Raw genomic sequence first — 20354 nt, 5'->3', positions numbered from 1 at the left:
GCAATTGAAATTAATTTGATCTAATTGATTAAGACATATTCATATTAAATAAGTGAAAAAAACTTGATGAAAATAAATACATTTAATAATTTAATGTTTGAATTGATTAAGACCTCTATCAAATGCAAATAAATAAGACATTTAATCATGAAAATCAAAATTGTTTCACTTTATTTTAAATAAAAATTGGAGTTAGTTTTTATTTTTAAAATGAATATAATATTTAAAAATTAGAGTTGTGTTTGGCCATAAATATAAATTGGAGTTGTGTTTGAATTTTTGTGCGTAAATTGAAGTGAAAAAGATGAAAATAAATTTTATTTATTCTTACTTTTAAACTAATGCGGAAAAATTTGAGTTTGGGACCGAAGCTATTTGGAGGTTAGGAGCTTCATCCGAGCCTTCATTATCGAAAACATACATTGTATATATAAGATCAAATTCTAAGTTTGTGATTATATATACGGAAAATGACCTAAAATGCCCTATAATTATTGCAAACGGTACAAAAATGTCATTCATTCATCTATTGAGCCTAAAATGTCCTTGACATTCATCCACATTTAGGTCGAAAAATGACTTTTTCTTTAACATAAAAGGGCATGAATGGCATTTTTATACAATTTCCAATAGTTCGAGGGCATTTTAGGCACTTTTCCGTAATTAAAATTTTGTTAAATAAATTTTGATTTATAATTAAATTGTAACCAATAGATGACTGCCACATGTTTAAAAAAATATTCAAATTATTTATTTAAAATTTTGATAAATAAATTTTAATTTATAATTAATATTAAATAATAAAATTGTAACTAATAGATGGCCCCACGTGTTTAAAAAAATTATTCAAGTTATTTAATTGAAATTATGTTAAAAAAATTTAATTTATAATTAATTTTAAATAATTAAATCGTAACCAATAGATGACCACCACGTATTTAAAAAAATTATTAAAATTATTTAATTAAAATTACGTTAAAAAAATATCATTTTTTGAACTAAAGGTGGATGATTATTATATAAAATTCTGAAAATTAATGTCCTTGTCATCTACTTTTAGGTCCAAAAAAAAGCTTTTCTTTAACGTAATTTTAATTAAATAATTTGAATAATTTTTTTATTCACGTGGCGGTCATCTATTGGTTATAATTTAATTATGAATCAAAATTTATTTAATAGAATTTTAATTAAATAATTTGAATAATTTTTTTAAACACGCAGCGGCTATCTATTGGTTACAATTTAATTATTTAAAATTAATTATAAATTAAAATTTATTTAACAGAATTTTAGTAACGGAAAAGGGCCTAAAATGCCCTCAAACTATTGAAAATAGTACAAAAATGCCCCTCGTGCCCTTTTTCGTTAAAAAAATTATTTTTGTACCTAAAGATGTATGTTAAGGGCATTTTAGGCCCAATAAATAGATGGAAGACATTTTTGTACCATTTACAATATTTCGAGAGCATTTTAGACTCTTTTACGTTATATATATTAAAATGAACCATTGACACCAAATAGAAGGTTAGCTTAATGGTTAAGAGGGTTTGGGTGAAGCGCCACATGTTCAATCTTCTTCTTCTTGTTGTTGTTGTCCTCGTTGTCTTTCCGCTATTTCTCCTTCTCAATTTACCTTTGTTTAAATTTATTAGGCACATTTACTATTTTTATCTTTAATTTTTCTATTTTTATTGCTTATTTTGTTTCTTTGTTATTTTCTTTTCACGTACTAATCCGAGGAAACTCTTTTAAAGATGAATTGTTATTAAACTTGAAATTTAGCTTCAGAAAATATTTATATAAAATAAGATAAACCAATTTAATTGAATGAACTCCTTTTACCAAAATTTATTTAATCGAATTTTCTTTCTATAATTTTGTAGTATTTTTTTTTTCAATTTTTGCCAATTCTTTATAAAGAGATGAAAATTAAACTAAACTTATTCGATTTATTTATTATTTGTCTTTTTTTTAAATGACTAACCTAATAAATTGAACTAAATAAATTAAAAAATCAACAATATCATTTTTCATTTTCTAAATATGTGTCATTATATTATTAACCCAATCCTTATGCATTTCTAAAGGATCTTGGCGATTTTCAAAGTTACATATGATTAAATAAATACTAATTCAGAATTTGATTAAATAAATACTAATTCAGAATTTTTAAAAAGTTCAAAATAAAATAGATCACTATAAAACAAAACAAAACAAAAATACAAGAAAATTTTAGAATGCTCAATGGAGCGAGGTAAAGGTAGGAGGAAACACTAAACATTGTGTGATAAGGCTAGTTAAATTTAGCGGATTAAGATTAATCTTTCTTTTTTCCGTTTCGCTTCATTTTTTATTGTGTAACTTTACGTGTTTACTTCTTTATACTTGAGCCACCTTCATAAAGTTCCTTTCTCCGCCACTATCCGTACTATGCATGACCCAATATTTGCTCAAAAATTTATTTTTCCAGTTATTGTTATTTAAATAATATATATATTTGTGTTGATAGCATTTAAGTGGTGTTGATTAAACGATTTTAGCATGATATAGCACATAACCTGATTTACATCTAGGATTATATATCAATCACTTTTTATGGAAACTTGCCTGTAGTTTGGTCAGGTGACTTGATAGTATAAAAAAAAATAGAATTTCCTATGAAAATCGTCGCTAAATTATCATTAAACTAACTAATTTGTAACTAACTATTTTTTTTGATAATATGTCTCTTAAGTCATTGCTAAATAGAATAAGCCACGAGTTTTGATGTTTAGCTATAAAATTTATCCTCTGCTAAATTTTTTGTTTTTATAAAATTATGTATTTTGTAGAACTTTATTTATTTAACATAATTATCTATTGTGAAATTTCAATTATAGACTTTTCTTATATTTTTACAGGAAATGCTCATATTTTGTACATATGCTCAAAGCCTCAGACCTTCTGTACATGTACATGATGTGGTGAATGCTCATATTTTTCTTTTTGAGATCCAAATGCAAAAGGAAGATACATTTGTTCTTCTGCAGAAACAACTATACATGAACTCTCCAAATTTCTTTCAACCAGATATCCTCAATACAAAATACCCATTATAAAAAAAGTAAGTCAAAAAATGTCTTTCTTTTTTTGGTTCTTGAAATCATTAATGATCAACAATATAGTATAATAGAAAAATTAAATTAAATTAATTAATTTTAATCTCTTTTGTTTTCTTATCCCTAATATTTCTAAAAGATTTGTATGTTGTTATGTGCATTTGATTACTATTTACTTCATTTGAATAAAGAAAAAGGGAAAATTGTATTTCACTCCTCATATTTTTGAGGGAGGATAGCACCATCCCATATATAGTGTGAGTCAGTTGCACAAGTACACTCTTTGTAATTTTAAAATTATTCATTTAACCCCCTTATACGATGGAAATCCTACACAATAATTAGTTCAAATAATATTTCTAAAGGAGTGTTAAGTATTTAGCTTTAATAAAAATAAGAATATGAATCCGTAATTGAGTATATTAAGATAGAGTAATTAAAAAATAAACTAAAATTACAAATAGAAATTACTTATGCATTTAATTTTATAAAATTTAAGAAAGAGAATAATATTATTGTGACCATTTGAAATTTTTTATCGTCGCTAAAAGAGAATATTTTTTTCTTGAAACATATGTTTTTCAAAAATCTTAACAAAGAAATAACCTTAAATTATTTAATAAGTAATATAAAATCCGCTAGATCAAGGCTGTAGAATTTTTCTAAGAACACAAAAGAAAAAAGAAATCATGGGTATCCTATTTAGTTTTTTTTTTAAAAAAAATTATTATTTGATTTTCATTTAATATTCAATATTCACATTAGGGCCCGATCAAATATAAATTTGCGCATAGTATAACCTATTTCTCGAAGCGGTAGTCCTAACAATTTTATTTTTATTTTTAAACGTTCGAAGGCAAAACCTCTAAACATTCTAGTATTCTACCACACCGTTGTCTTGTTGAGTTGATAATGCACGATTAGTTGGTGGCCAATAGCAGCTTGTTGGAGTGACCAACATGCACGTCCAAGTCCCAACAACTTTTAATAATATACAAAAAAAAGTGGCACCAATAATCACAATTATATTCAATTTCAAACTCAGAATAAATAAGTAAATAAAACTCCCTTTTTAATAGCTTAACTTGCTAGATAATGTGATTTATGCATATTCAACTTGGGATTAAAGTAGATAGAGAACCTTAATAAATGTTTCACCACACCACCCATCAATAAAATATATATATTCTATAAAATTCAATTTTTAATTTTAAAGACGAGAAAAGTTACGCCTATCTCATTCTATATTTCAACAAATAAATGATAACACAAATTAGATTATTAAATAATAATATACTCAGTATAAATTATATAATGTAATTCCATAAATGAAACGTGGAATAATATATGCGGGGTAAGAAAGGGAAAAGAAGTAGAAATAAGTAAGAATTGAAGGAGTAGAATGAGATATTTAGAAAAGATGGCACCGTTAGAGCTCTTTGTGCGTCCCCACGAAGTTTTAACGACCTTTTCAGACACTCGATTCTCCCCTTCAAAAACGCCTTTCCCACAATTTTCTCCCTCTACTCTGTCTCCCTTTTTCTCACACAAAAAAATTCAATTGAATTTCTTCATGTTCGAAAAATTGAGGTAGAATTCACTGAATAGAATTTCCAACGACAATGTCTTTTTCAGATTCAGAAACGTCTTCTCATGGAGGAGAGTATAAGAATTTCAAGCAAATCAGCCGTGATCGTAAGCTCTTATTTCACACATATTTTCTTATATATTGCATTTATTTTAGATTTACTACTTGTGATTTCTGAATCATGCATCCAGACCTTATAAATGAAGGACAACCTTGACGTAGCTAGTAAAATTGTTGTTACGTCATCTGGAGGTCATGGTTTGAGTTGTAGTTCAGCCCTTCTTCACACTCTGTGCATAATGGGAGCTTAGTGCACGGGCTTCCTCTTTTAATTTGACCAAAAAACTTTCTTGGATTTCAAGTAGGAGCTGATAGGGTTCGAAATTTAGTGCCTCCAACAGGGGGATTGGGGGTGAGGTGGGGAGAGTTGTATTTGTTGCTTACATGTGGAGGCTTACACAACTTGTTTCTCTTTCTTTGAAATATTTGCCTTCCTAATTTATTGTATAATAAGATGAATCGTTAACGTTGATGCACGACAATGAGTAGCTGATAGAGAAATAATCTCAAGCGAGAGAACTCTTCAGGAAATCAGGCAGGTCATATAATAGAAGCCTTTTTACCCATGTGGCGTACAACTCTTTTAATAATTGCAGTGTGGCTTTACCTAGCAGTTGAACTACTGAAAAATGGAAGATCAGAAATGCAAAATGGGAGACATTATTAACCAGTAAAATCATCTAACCTTTTGTTAGAATCTTTTCAATCTAGCACCAAGAATTATGTTCCCTGAGATTACTCTTTCTTCCTGATGCATTGAATATTTTAATTCTATTGCATCATTGAATTATGTTATTACCACGGGATTACTGTTTCTTCCTGATGCATTGAACTTGTCCCTTGATCTCTGTGGGTGTGTATGACACTTCACACTGCATTAAAGATACTCTTCTATTAATGCGCTGACTGTCTTGATGTAATTTTGTTCTAGGACTATTACATGAAATGCTTCGAACTTCAGATTCAGGAGATTCAAGATCTTCATGGAAGGTATGTTAACCGGAGGAATTTATTGCACGGAATCAGTTTGCTAGATTTTGTCTTTTCTCCTTGAAACAATTATATTTCACAGCCTTAAATACGTTTTCAAAAATCTTATCTCTTAAAGAACGATTCTCATTCAGATGTTTGGGGAAAGCTAGTATTTTGTTATGTTGTTTTTTCCACCAGCTTCAAAATGGCTTACCTCATGCACGAAGTGCTTCCCAACTAGTTGGGGTTAGGGGGAGAGTGGTGTATACAGTACGCAGCCTTCTCCCTCCATTTCTGCAAAGAGGTTGTTTCCACTCCTTGAACCGTGAATTAAGGGGGCAACTTTATCATTGCGCGAACACTAGTTTTCTGTCATGTAAATGCCAAAATATCTAGAATATCTATTGTTTACCCATCTTATCAAATTTTGACATACGTGGCTTGTAGTAAAATATCTTCCCAATATGACTTGATTAATTTAACATGAATAGTCTAACTTGTAATCTATGTCATTACACAATACTTGATCCATGTATCAGCGGGAAGTCTCTTGTTGAGTATGTCAATAGTCAAAGTGGATCATGAACTTTTTAAACCTTAACCATACCTCTGGTTTTGAATGAAAGGGAAGGAGAGGAGATGATTGATTTTCTAATTTATACCATATGTTACAGTAGTGTTTTTCCTCTCTTTACCTTGTAATTATTCCATCCACAACAAACAAAGCCTATTTCACTACATATATTTATCACTTCCACAGCAAACTATTGCAATCAATGTAGCTAAACATCTTCCTGATGAGATCTGATGATAAAAGATGTTATCTAAAACTCTGACAGTAGTACCTCTTACTAAGATTACACATCAATTAATGTGGACATGTTCATATTGGCATCAAACTCTTTTAGCCATTTCTAGATATGATATTGAATGCATGAACCTGAAGTGAACTAAAATATAGTATGTTGATTCATGATTGACTGTCTAATAACATAGGCATGTGTTTTAAGGAAACGAGACTGCTTATCGAAGGTCATTTGGCATAGCTTGGCACTTGCACTGTAAGCTAAGAACCTTGCCTTCCTGATATATATCCCAATTAACCCTCTCCATCTTTTAGGGGGAAAAAAGCTAGGAAAAGGGTGGAGGGTAGGAGTATGAGGGATCTGTTCTGTCTCACTCAGAGAACAACATGAGCTATCTGTGCCAAAATGATGAATTGATAGTCAACTATATCTTTGTAACAACCATCAACAGAAGCTAAAAAGATACAGAAGCTTCCAGAATCCTAAAAGGAGTCAAAAACATCTAGGTTGTTTCTCTATCTTCAGAATAAAATTTTGCACGCCAAAAACAAAATAACAGGATACAGTTAAATATAATCTTCCGCATTGTGTTGCTACTATCCTCAAAACATCTAGCATTTCTTTCTTTCCAGATGACCCACCATATACCTGCAGGATGATCTTCGATCTATCTCTGTCTCTTGCATCAGCTCAACCTTCCTCCCACCTAAAAAGAGTATCAACAACCTCACTAGGCATAGACCAGGAGATGGCTCCGAGATTGATAAAAATCTTTCACAGTTGGTCTTTGACTCTGCAGTGTAGAAATAAGTGGCTCACTGTCTCAGTATGATTCCCATATAAATAGCATCTTCAACAGAGAGAGATTCCTCTCTTTTCCAAGTTTTCACGTGTCAGAACAACTTGGACCCAACCACTTGCCTTTCCAAAAAATAGTCTTGTTGCCATTATGTGCTTTGACAGAAGAGTGTCTCTTTAGAAAAGTCCAGAATGCTCTGATTGATCTCAACAAACTCACCCCATAAGGATTATTGACCTCCTTGAAAATCCAATTGTCCTGCTAGCCGTGCTTATACTTGATAACACTGCCCCAAAGGGCTTGTGGTTCCTGTGAGTACTCTATAGCCATTTTAACTTTAAAGCTTGGCTCCAATGCTTCATGTTTCTGACGCCAAGACCACCTTGGCTAAACTTCTGATAAGGGTTTTCCATTTGACTAAATGGAAAACTCTTTTTTTCTTGCCAAAAGAAGGATCTCCTGATTTTATCCAATTCCTGTACAACTCCTGTAGGGATAGCAAAAAGTGACTTCATGTAAGTTGGTAGGGCATCCAGAACAACATTGATCAAAGTGAGTCTGCCTCCCAATGATATATACTCTGATTTCCATCTGGACAATTTCTTCTCACATTTCTCCAAAATAGAGTTTCATATATTTCTTGGACCTTGATTTTTCTCCCAGAGGCATACCAAGATAGACTGTGAGAAGGTTTCCCACTTCACTACCCAGGATTAAGGCTAGCTGCTCTATGTTAGGCACCAAGTTGATGAGGTAGTGAGGCTCTTTCTACAATTGATATGATGGCCTGAGATGCCTTCAAAAAGAACTAAAATAACTCTCAAATATTTCAGCTGCATAAAGAATATTAAGGTATCATCAACATACTGAAGATGAGTGATCTCCAAACTAGAGCCACTGTTTCTAGCTACCTCAAAACCTTGGATCCAACCACTAATTTGGGCAATCTTGAACATATTGTTGAGCCCTTCCATAGCTAAGAGAAATAAAAAAAGAGACAAGGGATCCCCTTGTCTGATCCCTCTATGAGCATTAAAAACCCCTTCAAGTCCCTCGTTGATGAGAACGGAAATTTTTACAGTAGAGATGCAAAACTTCACCAGTTGATCCATTCTCCACAAAACCCATTTGCCTCAGAATTCTTAGTAGAAACTCCCAATTGACATGAACATAAGCTTTCTCAATGTCGAGTTTCTGTAAGATACCAGGCCTCTTTTGTGAGATTCTTGAGCCTACAACTTCATTAGCTATCAACTCATCATCCATTATTATTCTTCCTCTAATGAAGGTCATCTGTTGGGAATCCACTAACGTATCCACCACCCTTTTCAGTCTTTCTATCAAAACCTCTGAAATAAGCTTGTAGGAACTCCCTATTAAACTTATTGGTCTGAATCCGTTAATTCCTTTGCCCATGTCTTCTCTCTAGTGACAAGAATTTGAATTGGAGACTGTAAAGTTTTGAGTTACAGGCTGCATTCAAAACTATGCCTTTTTCTATTATGCTCACAGGCTTTTCTACACCACGCACAACATTCACTTCCTTTTTGTTAGCTTAAATGCCTTCTCATGTTTATGGTTCTTTTTTACATCTAAACATATGTCGACACCAGTTTTTATATGTTTTGACGTATCTGCTCCACATATATCTCTTAATATCATGATTCTGAACATTAAAGCGTAGCTATTTGATAGATGTCCTGTAAAAAAGTGTTTTACTGGTTTAAACTTTAAACTAATGTCATTATTTTGAGACTAAAAATACTGCTTTTGAAATGTCAACTGAATAGGATATGAGGACAATATGCAAAAAGATAGAGTTATTTGTACTCATTTTAAAGTTTGTTTGCTTGTTGCCAAAAGTGGCTAATGGGAAGTTTGTTTCTGAGAGAAAGAGGAAGGTGCTTATTTTGAAAGACATGAGAAAGTATAACAGGCTGTTTATGAAATCCTAAAACTAGAGCTTTGATGAGATATGTTGAATTGTAATGGTATTACAGTTTGACATGCTTTGACAAATTTCTAGTATCATACTATTCTGCATTTTATTTTTCCTGGTATTGCCTTTATGTGAGAATGATGTATGGAAGGCGGCTTTTAAATTGGTGAAAGGGCCTAAACGTTTTTGTCTGTGTCAATATGCTATAGCTGAATGCATGTATGACATTGCTTGGTACTGGTTCGCGAGTTAACAACAGCCCTCAGTGAAATTGTCTAATAACCTCAAAAGATAGTGTTGGGAAGGAACAAATGCACTTGACTAAGAATAAATTTAGGATCATTGTTGTTATTTTCTTCTGTCTCTATTTTTCCTTTCAGTTATGTGCTGCCCTCAGGAGCGGACCCAAGGCATGTTGAGGGGGTTCATCCGAACCCCCTTCGTTAAAAAATTACACCGTATATATAAGATAAATTTTTTAATTTATGTGTATATATTTAACATTGAACCCCCTGAGCATAAGCCAAAGGACTAGCTCAGTGGCAAATGGGGTTCAATATTTCGCTTTAGCTTGTCTCAGCTCGCGAGTTCGAATCCGAATAAGCACATTTTTTTTTTGATTAGCGTGTTTAATTTTTTTTGAACCCCCTTCGTAAAATTCCTGGGTCCGCCACTGGCTGCCCTTATGTCTTGACAGCATGACAGACTTGCAATTTTTAAAATTATGCTCTGCTTAACTACTTCTTTGCAGGTTCTTATCATGGATAAAGTAACGGTAAAAGTGATGTCTTCCACATGCAAAATGGCTGATATCACTGATCAAGGAATTTCATGTGAGCTCCGCATGCAAATGAACTCTTTTAGTTTATCTGTGTCATTTTAGATCTAGTCAATTATGAAACCTCTCTATTAAACCAACAACAAAGAGCATTTTTTAAATGAGAAGCGAGTGATGACTAGTTTCATTAGGTTATGTTTCTACTCCAGTTTCTATAGAGAAAATAGAACTTTTTTTTAAGGCAGCACAAAAGTTACTCTGTGATCTCTAGTTCTACTCAGTCAGAAACATAAGGTTTATTGGTTTTGTCAACAAACCTGGGGCAAATGAGTCACAAAGTCCCATGTAGGGTATTTCACTGGTTGTTAGTTCTAGCATGTCCTAATGATTAATGTGTATTTATTGTGACAGTGGTGGAAGACCTTTTCAGAAGAAGACAACCTTTGCCAACAATGGATGCTATATACTACATCCAACCGTCAAAGGAGAAGTATGATCTTTTTCTCAAAATTCGTTCTCTACATAATCATCATGTGTTTGATTTTGTAAACAAAGAACGAGAACTGTGTATTGACTTTATACATGATCTTGAATGTTCTATTCACCGCCCGTACTTGCCTCCAAATTCCCATATGAGTTGTACCCATTTCCAAAATTTTCTGTTCATCAACTGTGTCAGTCATAAGTTTTTAATATATTTTGATTAACCTTTATTGGGTAAGAGGAAGGCTGGAAATGAAACAAGGCTTTTGTTTTGGAGGACTTTCATTTGGTCTTTGTACTTTATAGTATCTGGTTGTGATCATGCTGCTAAGGATACAAGGAAAACAGGGCAAGATTGATGCACTGTTTGGCATTTATAGATTAAGAATAGTATAATGGTATAGCCCTGTCCATAGAACCATAACCTGTTCTTTATTTAAATGTTGAGAATAATAAGGAAAATTCAAGGACCTACTGATCTAGGCACTTTTCATCGAAACTTTTACAGTAGAGACCCAAATTACTTTGATTGCAAAGCTTACCATTACAGACTACAGCATACAGACATCTGACTTGCTACTCTTTGCTAGTGTGACAGTCTTCCATGATCCAGACATCTCAAAGACTAGTGAAAGGATTATTCCAGTGATAATAGATGGAGATTCCACTTCCCGTATTTATGAAACAAAGTTACAATTGAATCAAACAACCCCTGTCCTCTTAAATTTAAATCTCAAAGTCTTTGTGGCGGCCTCTTCAATCCTCTTTCTCCCTTTTCTTGCAAATTCCTCTCTCCTTCAGTTATTAAGTTGGAAATGGTCATACAAATTCTATAATCTACTTGACCGAGTTTAAGAAGTTTTGCTTTCCTGTAGTCTGCCGGTAATGCCTCCATTCGCTTCCTCCTTTCAACTCAGGATGCCCAATGCCTGCTATTTCTGTCTAAACGAAGTATAAATATTTTCGAGGTCTTACAGACCTTATAACCTGGAAGGAATGAAATTAAAAAAAAACTACCTACCTAATATCACATTAAGAATTCTTTTGTGGGGAGAGGAAATTATTTATGCTTTGGAAGGGCATAATCCAGGGATCTTGGTCATTTTTTATTCCAATGGAATTCCTGGGTTGGAAGTAGGCTGGGGATTTCGTCTTATTTTGTAACTGTACTTGCTAATCTTAGATGTCTCGTGGTTTGCTATTTAATTTCTGATCATAAAGTTGAAAATTCTATGCTAAAAAATGAGAAAAATATTTTTAAATGACCAAAATATTTACCCTGGATTGCAGGTCGAAAGCTTTGTGCATAAGGGGTCGTTTGGTGGAGTGTATAAAAATAATGCTAAATAGAGTGTATTAGTAATGCTTGTATTAGTTATGCTTGCATTAATTATAGATAGAATATTTCTTATGCATTGTTTGGTTTAGTGTATTTAAAATAGCATGCATTGCATAAAAATATTTATTTACAAAAATATCCTCAACAATTATGGTGGAAAAGATGTAAAAGGGATTTTGAGGGGTAATTGGGTCTTTAATCATGTTAATGCATGCATTAAATCCCCTTGCATTACTAATACCTAGATAAAGTACTACTAATACACCTAATTAATGCATGCATTAATTTTGCTAATACACTCTACCAAACGACCCCTTAAGGTTTACCAGTTCCTGTAATGAGAGATTATTGTGCACTAAGATCCCTACTGGTTTACTAAAATCTATTGTCTATCCTGTCATAATAACGTAGAAGAGAACCTTTTTTTGCACTTGAGGATGTTTGAGTAGGTGGAAGCCATATTTCCCTTTTAGTTGTTTCTCAAAGTAAGAAAAAGATAGAATTTATTCAACTCTGCATAGTTCTTAATAGTCAAGGACTGAGCTTGATGTCATCAATGCTTGGATTAGACTATAGATGATGTGCTTCCTCTCTTTCTCTCTCACTTTTTTCTTCTAAATACTCTTTGCTGTTCATTTTTCCAGTTTAACTTTAACCTAGCCTATGGCCATGCTTTGCATAGGATAAAACTTGTCTTCTATGTCTGCTTACATAGATGACTTTTTCTGTTGTGTTATATTCTCTTTTGAGGAAATAATGCTTAAAATGGTAGGAGTGAAGCAAAACTGATGGAATAAACTTGAGAAGAATGTAACTATAAGGAAAAAATTTTCATTTTAGAATGAGAAAACATACTTAGAAGATGATTAAAAGATAAGCAACCTTCTACTTCATATGTAAGAAATTTATTGATTTGATTATATAAATATACAAACTTGAAACAACAGGATAAAAGATATACCGTATTAGATGAAATTACATAAGCAAACAAAAGAATGTGCATGTCCTTGGAACTACTAAATAACACGGAAAGTAGCTGAATTACATACAAATTATCCATTTGAACAAATAAGAAAACAACGCAGTTCATTTTTAACCAAATTTGTTTTATTACTCAAAGAAGCAAATTAAAATATTATTCTCCATCTGGATTTGAAGGAAGCGGACCTCATCCATGACTTGCATAAATTTTTACACATTTTGGTATATGATGTGGACTTTTGCATGTCCTTTCTCCTCTGTTATGTTTGATCTCTAAAGTCAGTTTATTCATTGATTCTTTTCCGAAACATCAGGTCATTTTTCCCTCTGCAGCACTTAAAAATGAGAACTAACAGTTAAAATTTGTGTTTACAGTGTTGTCATGTTCTTGTCCGATATGTCAGGAAGAGAACCTTTATACAGGAAGTATGGACAGGATCTCGTTCTCCATAAAATTTAGTGCACCGTACTTTGTTCAATTTAATTGAATCCTCTGGTTCTTGTCATCTTACTTCTGTTATTTACTTGTCTTTTCAGAGCATATGTATACTTCAGTTCCCCAATACCTAAGGACCTGGTTGCGCGCATCAAGAATGACACAAGTGTCATACCCCGTATAGGTGCACTAGGAGAGGTAATGATCATGTGTCTCTGTCAACAATACTGCATGCATCATGAAAATGATCTCTTCACAAGTTTGACTGAATCTTCTTTTTCCTTTTTTTTTTTGCACAATGCAGATGAATTTTGAGTACTTTCCAATAGACAGCCAGGTAATTTGGTACACATCTCGATGAGCACCTTTTTTGCTTTACTTGGAGCATTTAGTTCAATATCTGTTTATAAACTGGGAATTATATTATTATTTTTTAAAATTTTGATGAATGAAATATTATGAAGACATGAAATGGAACGGAATTGATAGGAATAGACATAGAAGATTCACATAGCCGACCCTAACTTATTCGTAATTAAGTACTTATCTGTTGATTGATTTAAGAATTATGCAGATAGCGACTTTTTTAATGTGTCAGTTTTCATCACAGGGATTTGTCACAGACCATGAAAGAGCACTTGGAGAGTTGTTTGGTGAAAGTGCTCAAAATTCCCGGCGTGCTGAAGCGTCCTTGAATGTAATTGCCACAAGAATTTCCACTGTCTTTGCTTCACTGAAGGTAATTTGAACTTCACCAATGTGGTGATTTGCTCTTTCGTCAGAAATTTTATAAACAAACCAAAAGACTACTGGTAAAAGCCTTGTATTAGTTTATGTTGCAATTACTCTATCAAAAAAATTGTTGATAATGTTGGTGCAATTATGATTGTTCTTTAGGTAAAAGTAAAGAATTTTGATGGTGTAAAAGAAATTGCATTTTCATGAATGTCTTTGATTTTTGTTTGTGTCTCTTCCAGTTACTGTTCCCTGTGACCAACTTAGTTTGGCTAACACTCTGTCTTTACATTCAGGAATTTCCTTTTGTGCGTTATCGAGCTGCCAAGGGACAAGATGAATCAACAGCGACAAATTTCCGTGAATTAGTTCCTGGAAAGCTTGCTACAGCCATATGGAACAATATCTCTATGTATAAGTCTAGTATTCCTAACTATCCACAGAAGGAGACATGTGAATTACTGATTCTGGACAGATCTGTTGACCAGGTTTTTAATTGATTTTGTTGATAAAATAATAATCAGCACTGTCTTTGTTTCATTGTTAACTTGATGAAATGACGAATCATCTTGTTTAGATTGCTCCTGTGATTCATGAATGGACATATGATGCCATGTGCCATGACCTGCTTGATATGGATGGAAATAAATATGTACACGAGGTACGCATTGCTTCATGTTCTGGATCTCTTATATCAATATTTTCCTGAAGTTTGACCGAAATGTATTCACATCAGGTTCCTAGCAAAACAGGTGGTCCACCAGAGAAGAAGGAAGTTCTTTTGGAAGATCAGGATCCTGTCTGGTTGGAGCTACGGCATACTCATATAGCTGATGTAAGTCTCATGAATTACCGTATTTGTTTGATGCTTGTGCATGTCATATGTACTTCAACTCCTTACTTGAAGACTTTATCAGGCTAGTGAACGACTCCACGATAGGTTTACAAACTTTGTTTCTAAGAACAAGGCTGCACAGATGGAGCAGAGGTCGGTGTTTCTAAAGCTGTGAAACATAATTTTTATTCCTTTGATAAATTTGTGGAAACCTGCATCTTAATGAGTATAGCACGTACTGTGCTCCTTGTCTGTGGATGATGCAGCATTCAGTGACTTATTAATTGTTTTAGCTGTTACCAATTGATCAGAGCTGTGATTTATTAACTACAGATGAGTAGATGTACAGAATTTTATTCATGAAATTTCCATTTTCCTGATGATTTCTCAATTCGAATCTATTTTTATATAGAGATGGAAGTGAATTATCTACACGGGACTTGCAGAAGATGGTTCAAGCATTGCCACAGTATAATGAACAAAAGGAGAGACTATCTACCCATGTTGAGGTTTGTTCCTTGGTCAACTGGATCCATGCGCAAACTTCTTCCTCTCTTTCTAAAAAGCAAACTTAAAACTTTAGCCCTTCTTCACATTTAATAGTTCTTATGGAGTAACACTTTAACAGCTCCAAATGCTAAAATCGTTCTTGAATAGAGGTGGACTATAAGAAATTAGACTTTGAGGTACTTCTGGATATACGACTCTTAGGAGCTAGTTTCATTGGTTTAGGTTGGTAAATTAAATTTGTATAATCCCTAATAACAGCCAGCTTCTTCCCGACCCCTTCTGTGGTAGACCTCATGGGGATGGTCATATCTTATTCGAACACAAAACTTGCTGCAAGAATTTAAAAGACATAGTAGCCTCCACATCATTGGTCTTACCTATGTTAATGTCCATATAGTTATTCTTTAATTACTTAGGAACAATTGAATTTTACAATGTGATGAACCTATCCTAAAATAAAATGCTGAAGTTTATTTCGTTACTTGATTGATCAGATTGCAGGTGAGCTTAATAAAATTATCCGAGAAACGGGTCTTCGGGAACTTGGACAGCTAGAACAGGATCTTGTCTTTGGCGATGCAGGAACAAAGGAAGTTATCAATTATCTAAGGTCGAAGCAGGTGGAAATTTTTGTGTTGGCTCAGAATATATACTCAAACTCATTGTAATTTCCACTGCCAGGCATGGCCTTAGTAACAACTTTGCTGCATGCAGGATACTTCAGGTGAAAATAAGTTACGCTTGATGATGATTTATGCATCTGTGTATCCAGAAAAATTTGAGGGCGACAAAGCAGCGAAACTGATGCAGGTATTTCCTACATACTAACATCTTGAAACAGTCTAAGTTCCATCTAGCCTATAATTGAGGTTTTGTTCAACTGATCTTATGGTAGATTGGTTTACCTATGTGGACACATAATAAAACAACTGGAGAGTAGTAGTTTCGGCCGTTGATTTAAAGGGAAGAAAGAATCTTCTGAAGAGAAACTGGAAATGATTTTGTAATGCATCAAGAAAGATGATGCCCGAAAATTACTAAAGAATCTTGAGAATGCTTAGTATCAGAAGAACGTGAAGAGGATGTTGCAAATAATATAATTTTCCAAGTTAAATGTTTGGGTTTCTATGCACTCTTGCAAATAATACAAGAACAATAAAAAAAGTAGAAGAAAAAAATGGTTTCTATGAACAGTAATGCAGTTGGCTTAATTGAGGCAGTTTTCTGTTTTGACTTTTCGAGCATTTTCTTCCCAAGTACAATTATAATGTGTCACTGGATGTAGTTTAGAAAATGTGACGTAAATGAGAAGAAAATTGAACAATAGATCAAGAGGAGAAGTTCTAAATTATGTAACAATTTCACCATGTGGACCAACAAAAGATATCTCCTCTACATCAATGCTCTCAGGATTTCTTGGCCGCCTTGGGTACTATTTATAGAATGAACAGTTTTGGAGAAAATAGTTCCAACCAAATGTTTTTGTGCCATTCATCCCTAATTTATCCATATTCTAGTCCCAGAATCAACTTGTAGAGTTGTTAGTTTTTGTCTCAAATGCATGGCTATGTTTTGTATTGGTTCATTTGTACTGCAACTTGAAGCTAAGGAAATTTTGAAATTTTTAATAGAGATTCTTTTTTCTCTTAGTTAGCAAAACTGTCACCTGAGGATATGAAGGCTGTGAAAAATATGAGAATGTTAGAGGGTTCAGAAAAACGGAAACCAAGTGGAAGCTTCTCCCTGAAGTTTGATTCGCAAAAGGTAAACATTAAACTTTCCTGGAGTCTTCAGCTCACATAATGCCAGAAATGAGACCTGACAGTTTCTATATTTTGTTGTTTGCATATTAGAAAGGAAATGCAGCTAGAAAGGATCGAACTGGAGAGGAAGAAACATGGCAGCTATTCCGGTTTTATCCCGTGATAGAGGTTCGCTCTAAGACTTCCTAATCCTCCTTTGAATGTAATTTTGCAGAAGTAAACTCACAAGATATTTCATGTTTTGGTTAGTGCTTATAAGATTGTTAGTGTAAGAGAGTTGCATTTTTTGTTACCAGCCATATGATTATATCTTCTTCATTTTCTAGATTAAGTTGACTTTTAGTATGGAATAGCAAATTAACTGCCAACTTTGTGACCAGATAGAGGTTATCTTCAAATTTCTGCATGAACTGTAGGATTTAGGTCCTAATTGACTGACTGAATCCACTAAACGACCTAGCAATGAGAATATCTAGTAGATCATATGACTGGAAGATCTTATTGCATGATCCACATAGAGGATACCTTCCCAGTACTTTTTTGAAATGGAAATTGGTTAAGGACCAATTACCTTCTTACCACTGAAGGGTTCTGAATTATATTCCAGAAAACTACCATACTTGGAATAGCAGGATCCAATTGCTCTTGCCTCTCTTTCTGGAACTCTATTTTTGAGTTTGGGGACTACAATGCTCTGAAAGAAAGAAAACGCTTTTACAAGAGATGCTTCTTCAAATTGCCATTGTGTGAAAGCAGAATACATTCAGCTTCGATTACTTTCTAGACTTTCCGAATGATTCAATGTTTAATCAATCACTCTTTAAATGGCTTAGTTCATACTTCATACTTCCTAAATGATGTAATCACTCCTGCTTCTTTCAGGAGTTGGTTGACAAAATGTGTAAAGGTAGTTTGTCAAAAGATGATTATCAGTGCTTGAACAATTCTCAAAAAGCTACTCGTGAGGTCAATGGATCTTCTGCAAGGAATGTCCCACCAAAGGCCACTACTGAATCTACTAATCCACGCTCAGTTAGATCAAGGAGGACTCCAAATTGGGCACGTTCTCGTACTTCTGATGATGGATATTCAAGGTTCTCCCGTGGAAAAATCGGCTTTAAGTTTCTTTTTTCTTTTTTAACCTAGAAGATGGACCTCCTTGACTTCCATATGAAGAAACTGTCACTTTCCAGTAACAAGAGTACCATATTTATTCATTTAATTGTTCATTACTATTTTCCATGGGGTAGGATTTGCATAGCATGCAGCATTAATTTATCTAATTTTAAATATGTTCAAAAAATTGTTCATTGCAATTTAACATGGAATCATCTTGTCTTGTGTCTTTGTTGGAATTTTTTCCAGTGACTCTAATCTCAGAAGTTTTTCAACTGATTTTAAGAACATGGGACAACGGATTTTTGTTTTCATTATTGGTGGTGCAACTCGATCTGAGGTAATTCTGTAACTTTTGATTTCCATCCACTGCCTATCCACTAAGTGAAGGCTTAGGCGTCTGAAATGGTATATCGTTGATTTTCTTGTATGCAGCTTAGGGTTTGTCACAAGCTTACAGCAAAGTTAAGGAGGGAAGTGGTCCTTGGCACAACTAGTTTAGATGATCCACCGCAATACATCACGGTAATATTACTTCATCCAGGAGTTTTTAGTGAGGCGTCTTGGATTTCGATTTTCTAAGAATTCAGACAATCTTCCTCTCTTAAAAAAAGATGTGTGAATAATTCTTTACATGCATGCAAAGCATTCATCTTAAAATGATCAATCTTGGTATCAATCACTCGGAGACTTCAGATTTCTCTAGATATCATTCCATGACTCATGAGCTAAACTTTTAGCTTTACTTAGATGAGTTAATTAATCCATGTCAGGTTAACCACTTCAATTCTGGTTGTATGTCAATATTGGATCTATTAAAAAGGTCTTTTGGGAAGGCATGCAAGCAAAGTTACCTTTTAATCTCTGATTGGCCTTTGCATCATTTCAACATCCAAATTGTTTGAAGTGCAATCTTGCTGGAGAAGCAACTTTCAGGCTATGATAGCGCTCTAAAATTTGCCAAAGTTAGAAACTGTGTTGATGGATGAAATTAGAAAAAGGCATTAGTGCATCGCTTTCTAGCACTACTAGTCAAATGACATATATCCTCAGTCTGAACTCATTCTTCTCATCTTGTTTCACAGAAACTGAAATTGCTATCAGAGAAAGAGATTGCAGTAGATCCTGGCCTCGGAATTTAATGTAGCATTTGGGATTTGTAGAGTACATTTTTCATTGACACCCAGAAGGAGTGAGAAAGCTAAACCGATCATCGTTTTATGTTTTTCCTCTCCTTTTTCTTCCATTGGAAGCAACTACTTGATCCCTGCATCTAAAACCAACTTTCTTTAAATTTTAGAAGTGCAGGATGCAATTTACATTCAAGTAGCAGATTGCTTAGTTTCTGGTGCTTCTTTTATTGTTTCCGCGAGAAGAACTTGATTCACTGCAAAGGCGTAGATCAATTTTAAAGAAGGCTTCATGGTACTGGATTTACATATGGCAATTGGATGACTGCTTTTATACTAATCTGCAGCTTAGATAGAAACTATCTTTAAAAGAAAATGTTATAGAAACTTCCTTCCAACATTCATGAGGCAGTGAAGGAGTTTTGAGTACAACTTTGCTTTTTTTGTTTTAAACTTCAAACACTAAGCAGGATTACACACTTGAATTTTTGTAATTGTATTAAATTTAATCGGCTAAGTTTGTCTTAAAAGTCATGTATTGAAAGAAGAAAGATTGTATGTATCTGTTAAAAGGGAATTTTCTATTTTAATAGACTATCTTCAATGCCTTTAATTTGGTCCGAAACTTGAGTCAATTGGTACCTTCTCAGGTGATCAAACTTATATATATCATTTGCTGAGAATGAAATTAAATGTAACATAACTAGGAGCCCGTTTGGATTGGCTTAAAAAAAGTAACTTTTATGTATGAAGTGCTTTTAGAACTTTAAAGTGCTGAAAGTTATTTTTATAAATAAGCAGTTGAGTGTTTGGATAAAAGTGCTTAAATGAGGAAAATTATGTGAATTTTAGGGTTAAAAGAATAAAAAGGGTAGTTTGGGAATTTAGTTAAAATATATGGGATATAAAAGTAATTTCTATGGTAAAAGAAAATGACTTTAAGCACTTAGAAAAAAAAAGTTAGGAATCCTAACTTTTCATTTTTG

General features: G+C 33.3%; 1 protein-coding gene across 1 annotated transcript; it reads left to right on the top strand.

Annotated features, from left to right (window-relative positions):
• The first annotated feature begins 4526 nt into the window (after positions 1 to 4526).
• LOC129886679 (protein transport Sec1a-like) lies at positions 4527 to 19898 on the top strand. Its single transcript, XM_055961467.1, has 22 exons — positions 4527 to 4793; positions 5678 to 5736; positions 10014 to 10095; positions 10452 to 10530; positions 13219 to 13269; positions 13381 to 13477; positions 13584 to 13616; positions 13890 to 14018; positions 14311 to 14502; positions 14592 to 14675; positions 14751 to 14849; positions 14932 to 15002; positions 15262 to 15358; positions 15854 to 15979; positions 16074 to 16169; positions 17010 to 17123; positions 17213 to 17290; positions 18005 to 18216; positions 18488 to 18578; positions 18674 to 18763; positions 19324 to 19430; positions 19539 to 19898. The coding sequence occupies exons 1-21, from the start codon at positions 4721 to 4723 to the stop codon at positions 19378 to 19380; spliced, it is 2010 nt and encodes a 669-aa protein (XP_055817442.1). The 5' UTR covers positions 4527 to 4720; the 3' UTR covers positions 19381 to 19430; positions 19539 to 19898.
• Positions 19899 to 20354: the final 456 nt, after the last annotated feature.

Source organism: Solanum dulcamara, chromosome 4 (assembly GCF_947179165.1).
Source record: "Solanum dulcamara chromosome 4, daSolDulc1.2, whole genome shotgun sequence".
Lineage (NCBI taxonomy): Eukaryota > Viridiplantae > Streptophyta > Magnoliopsida > Solanales > Solanaceae > Solanum > Solanum dulcamara.
This window is presented reverse-complemented; position numbering and strand designations above follow the sequence as displayed.

Coding starts and splice junctions, on each gene's coding strand:
- LOC129886679 (XM_055961467.1), top strand. CDS start 4,721: ATGTCTTTTTCAGATTCAGAAACGTCTTCTCATGGAGGAGAGTATAAG. Junction 5,737..10,013: donor ATTCAAGATCTTCATGGAAG/GTATGTTAACCG, acceptor ACTTCTTTGCAG/GTTCTTATCATGGATAAAGT. Junction 15,980..16,073: donor ATTATCTAAGGTCGAAGCAG/GTGGAAATTTTT, acceptor TGCTGCATGCAG/GATACTTCAGGTGAAAATAA.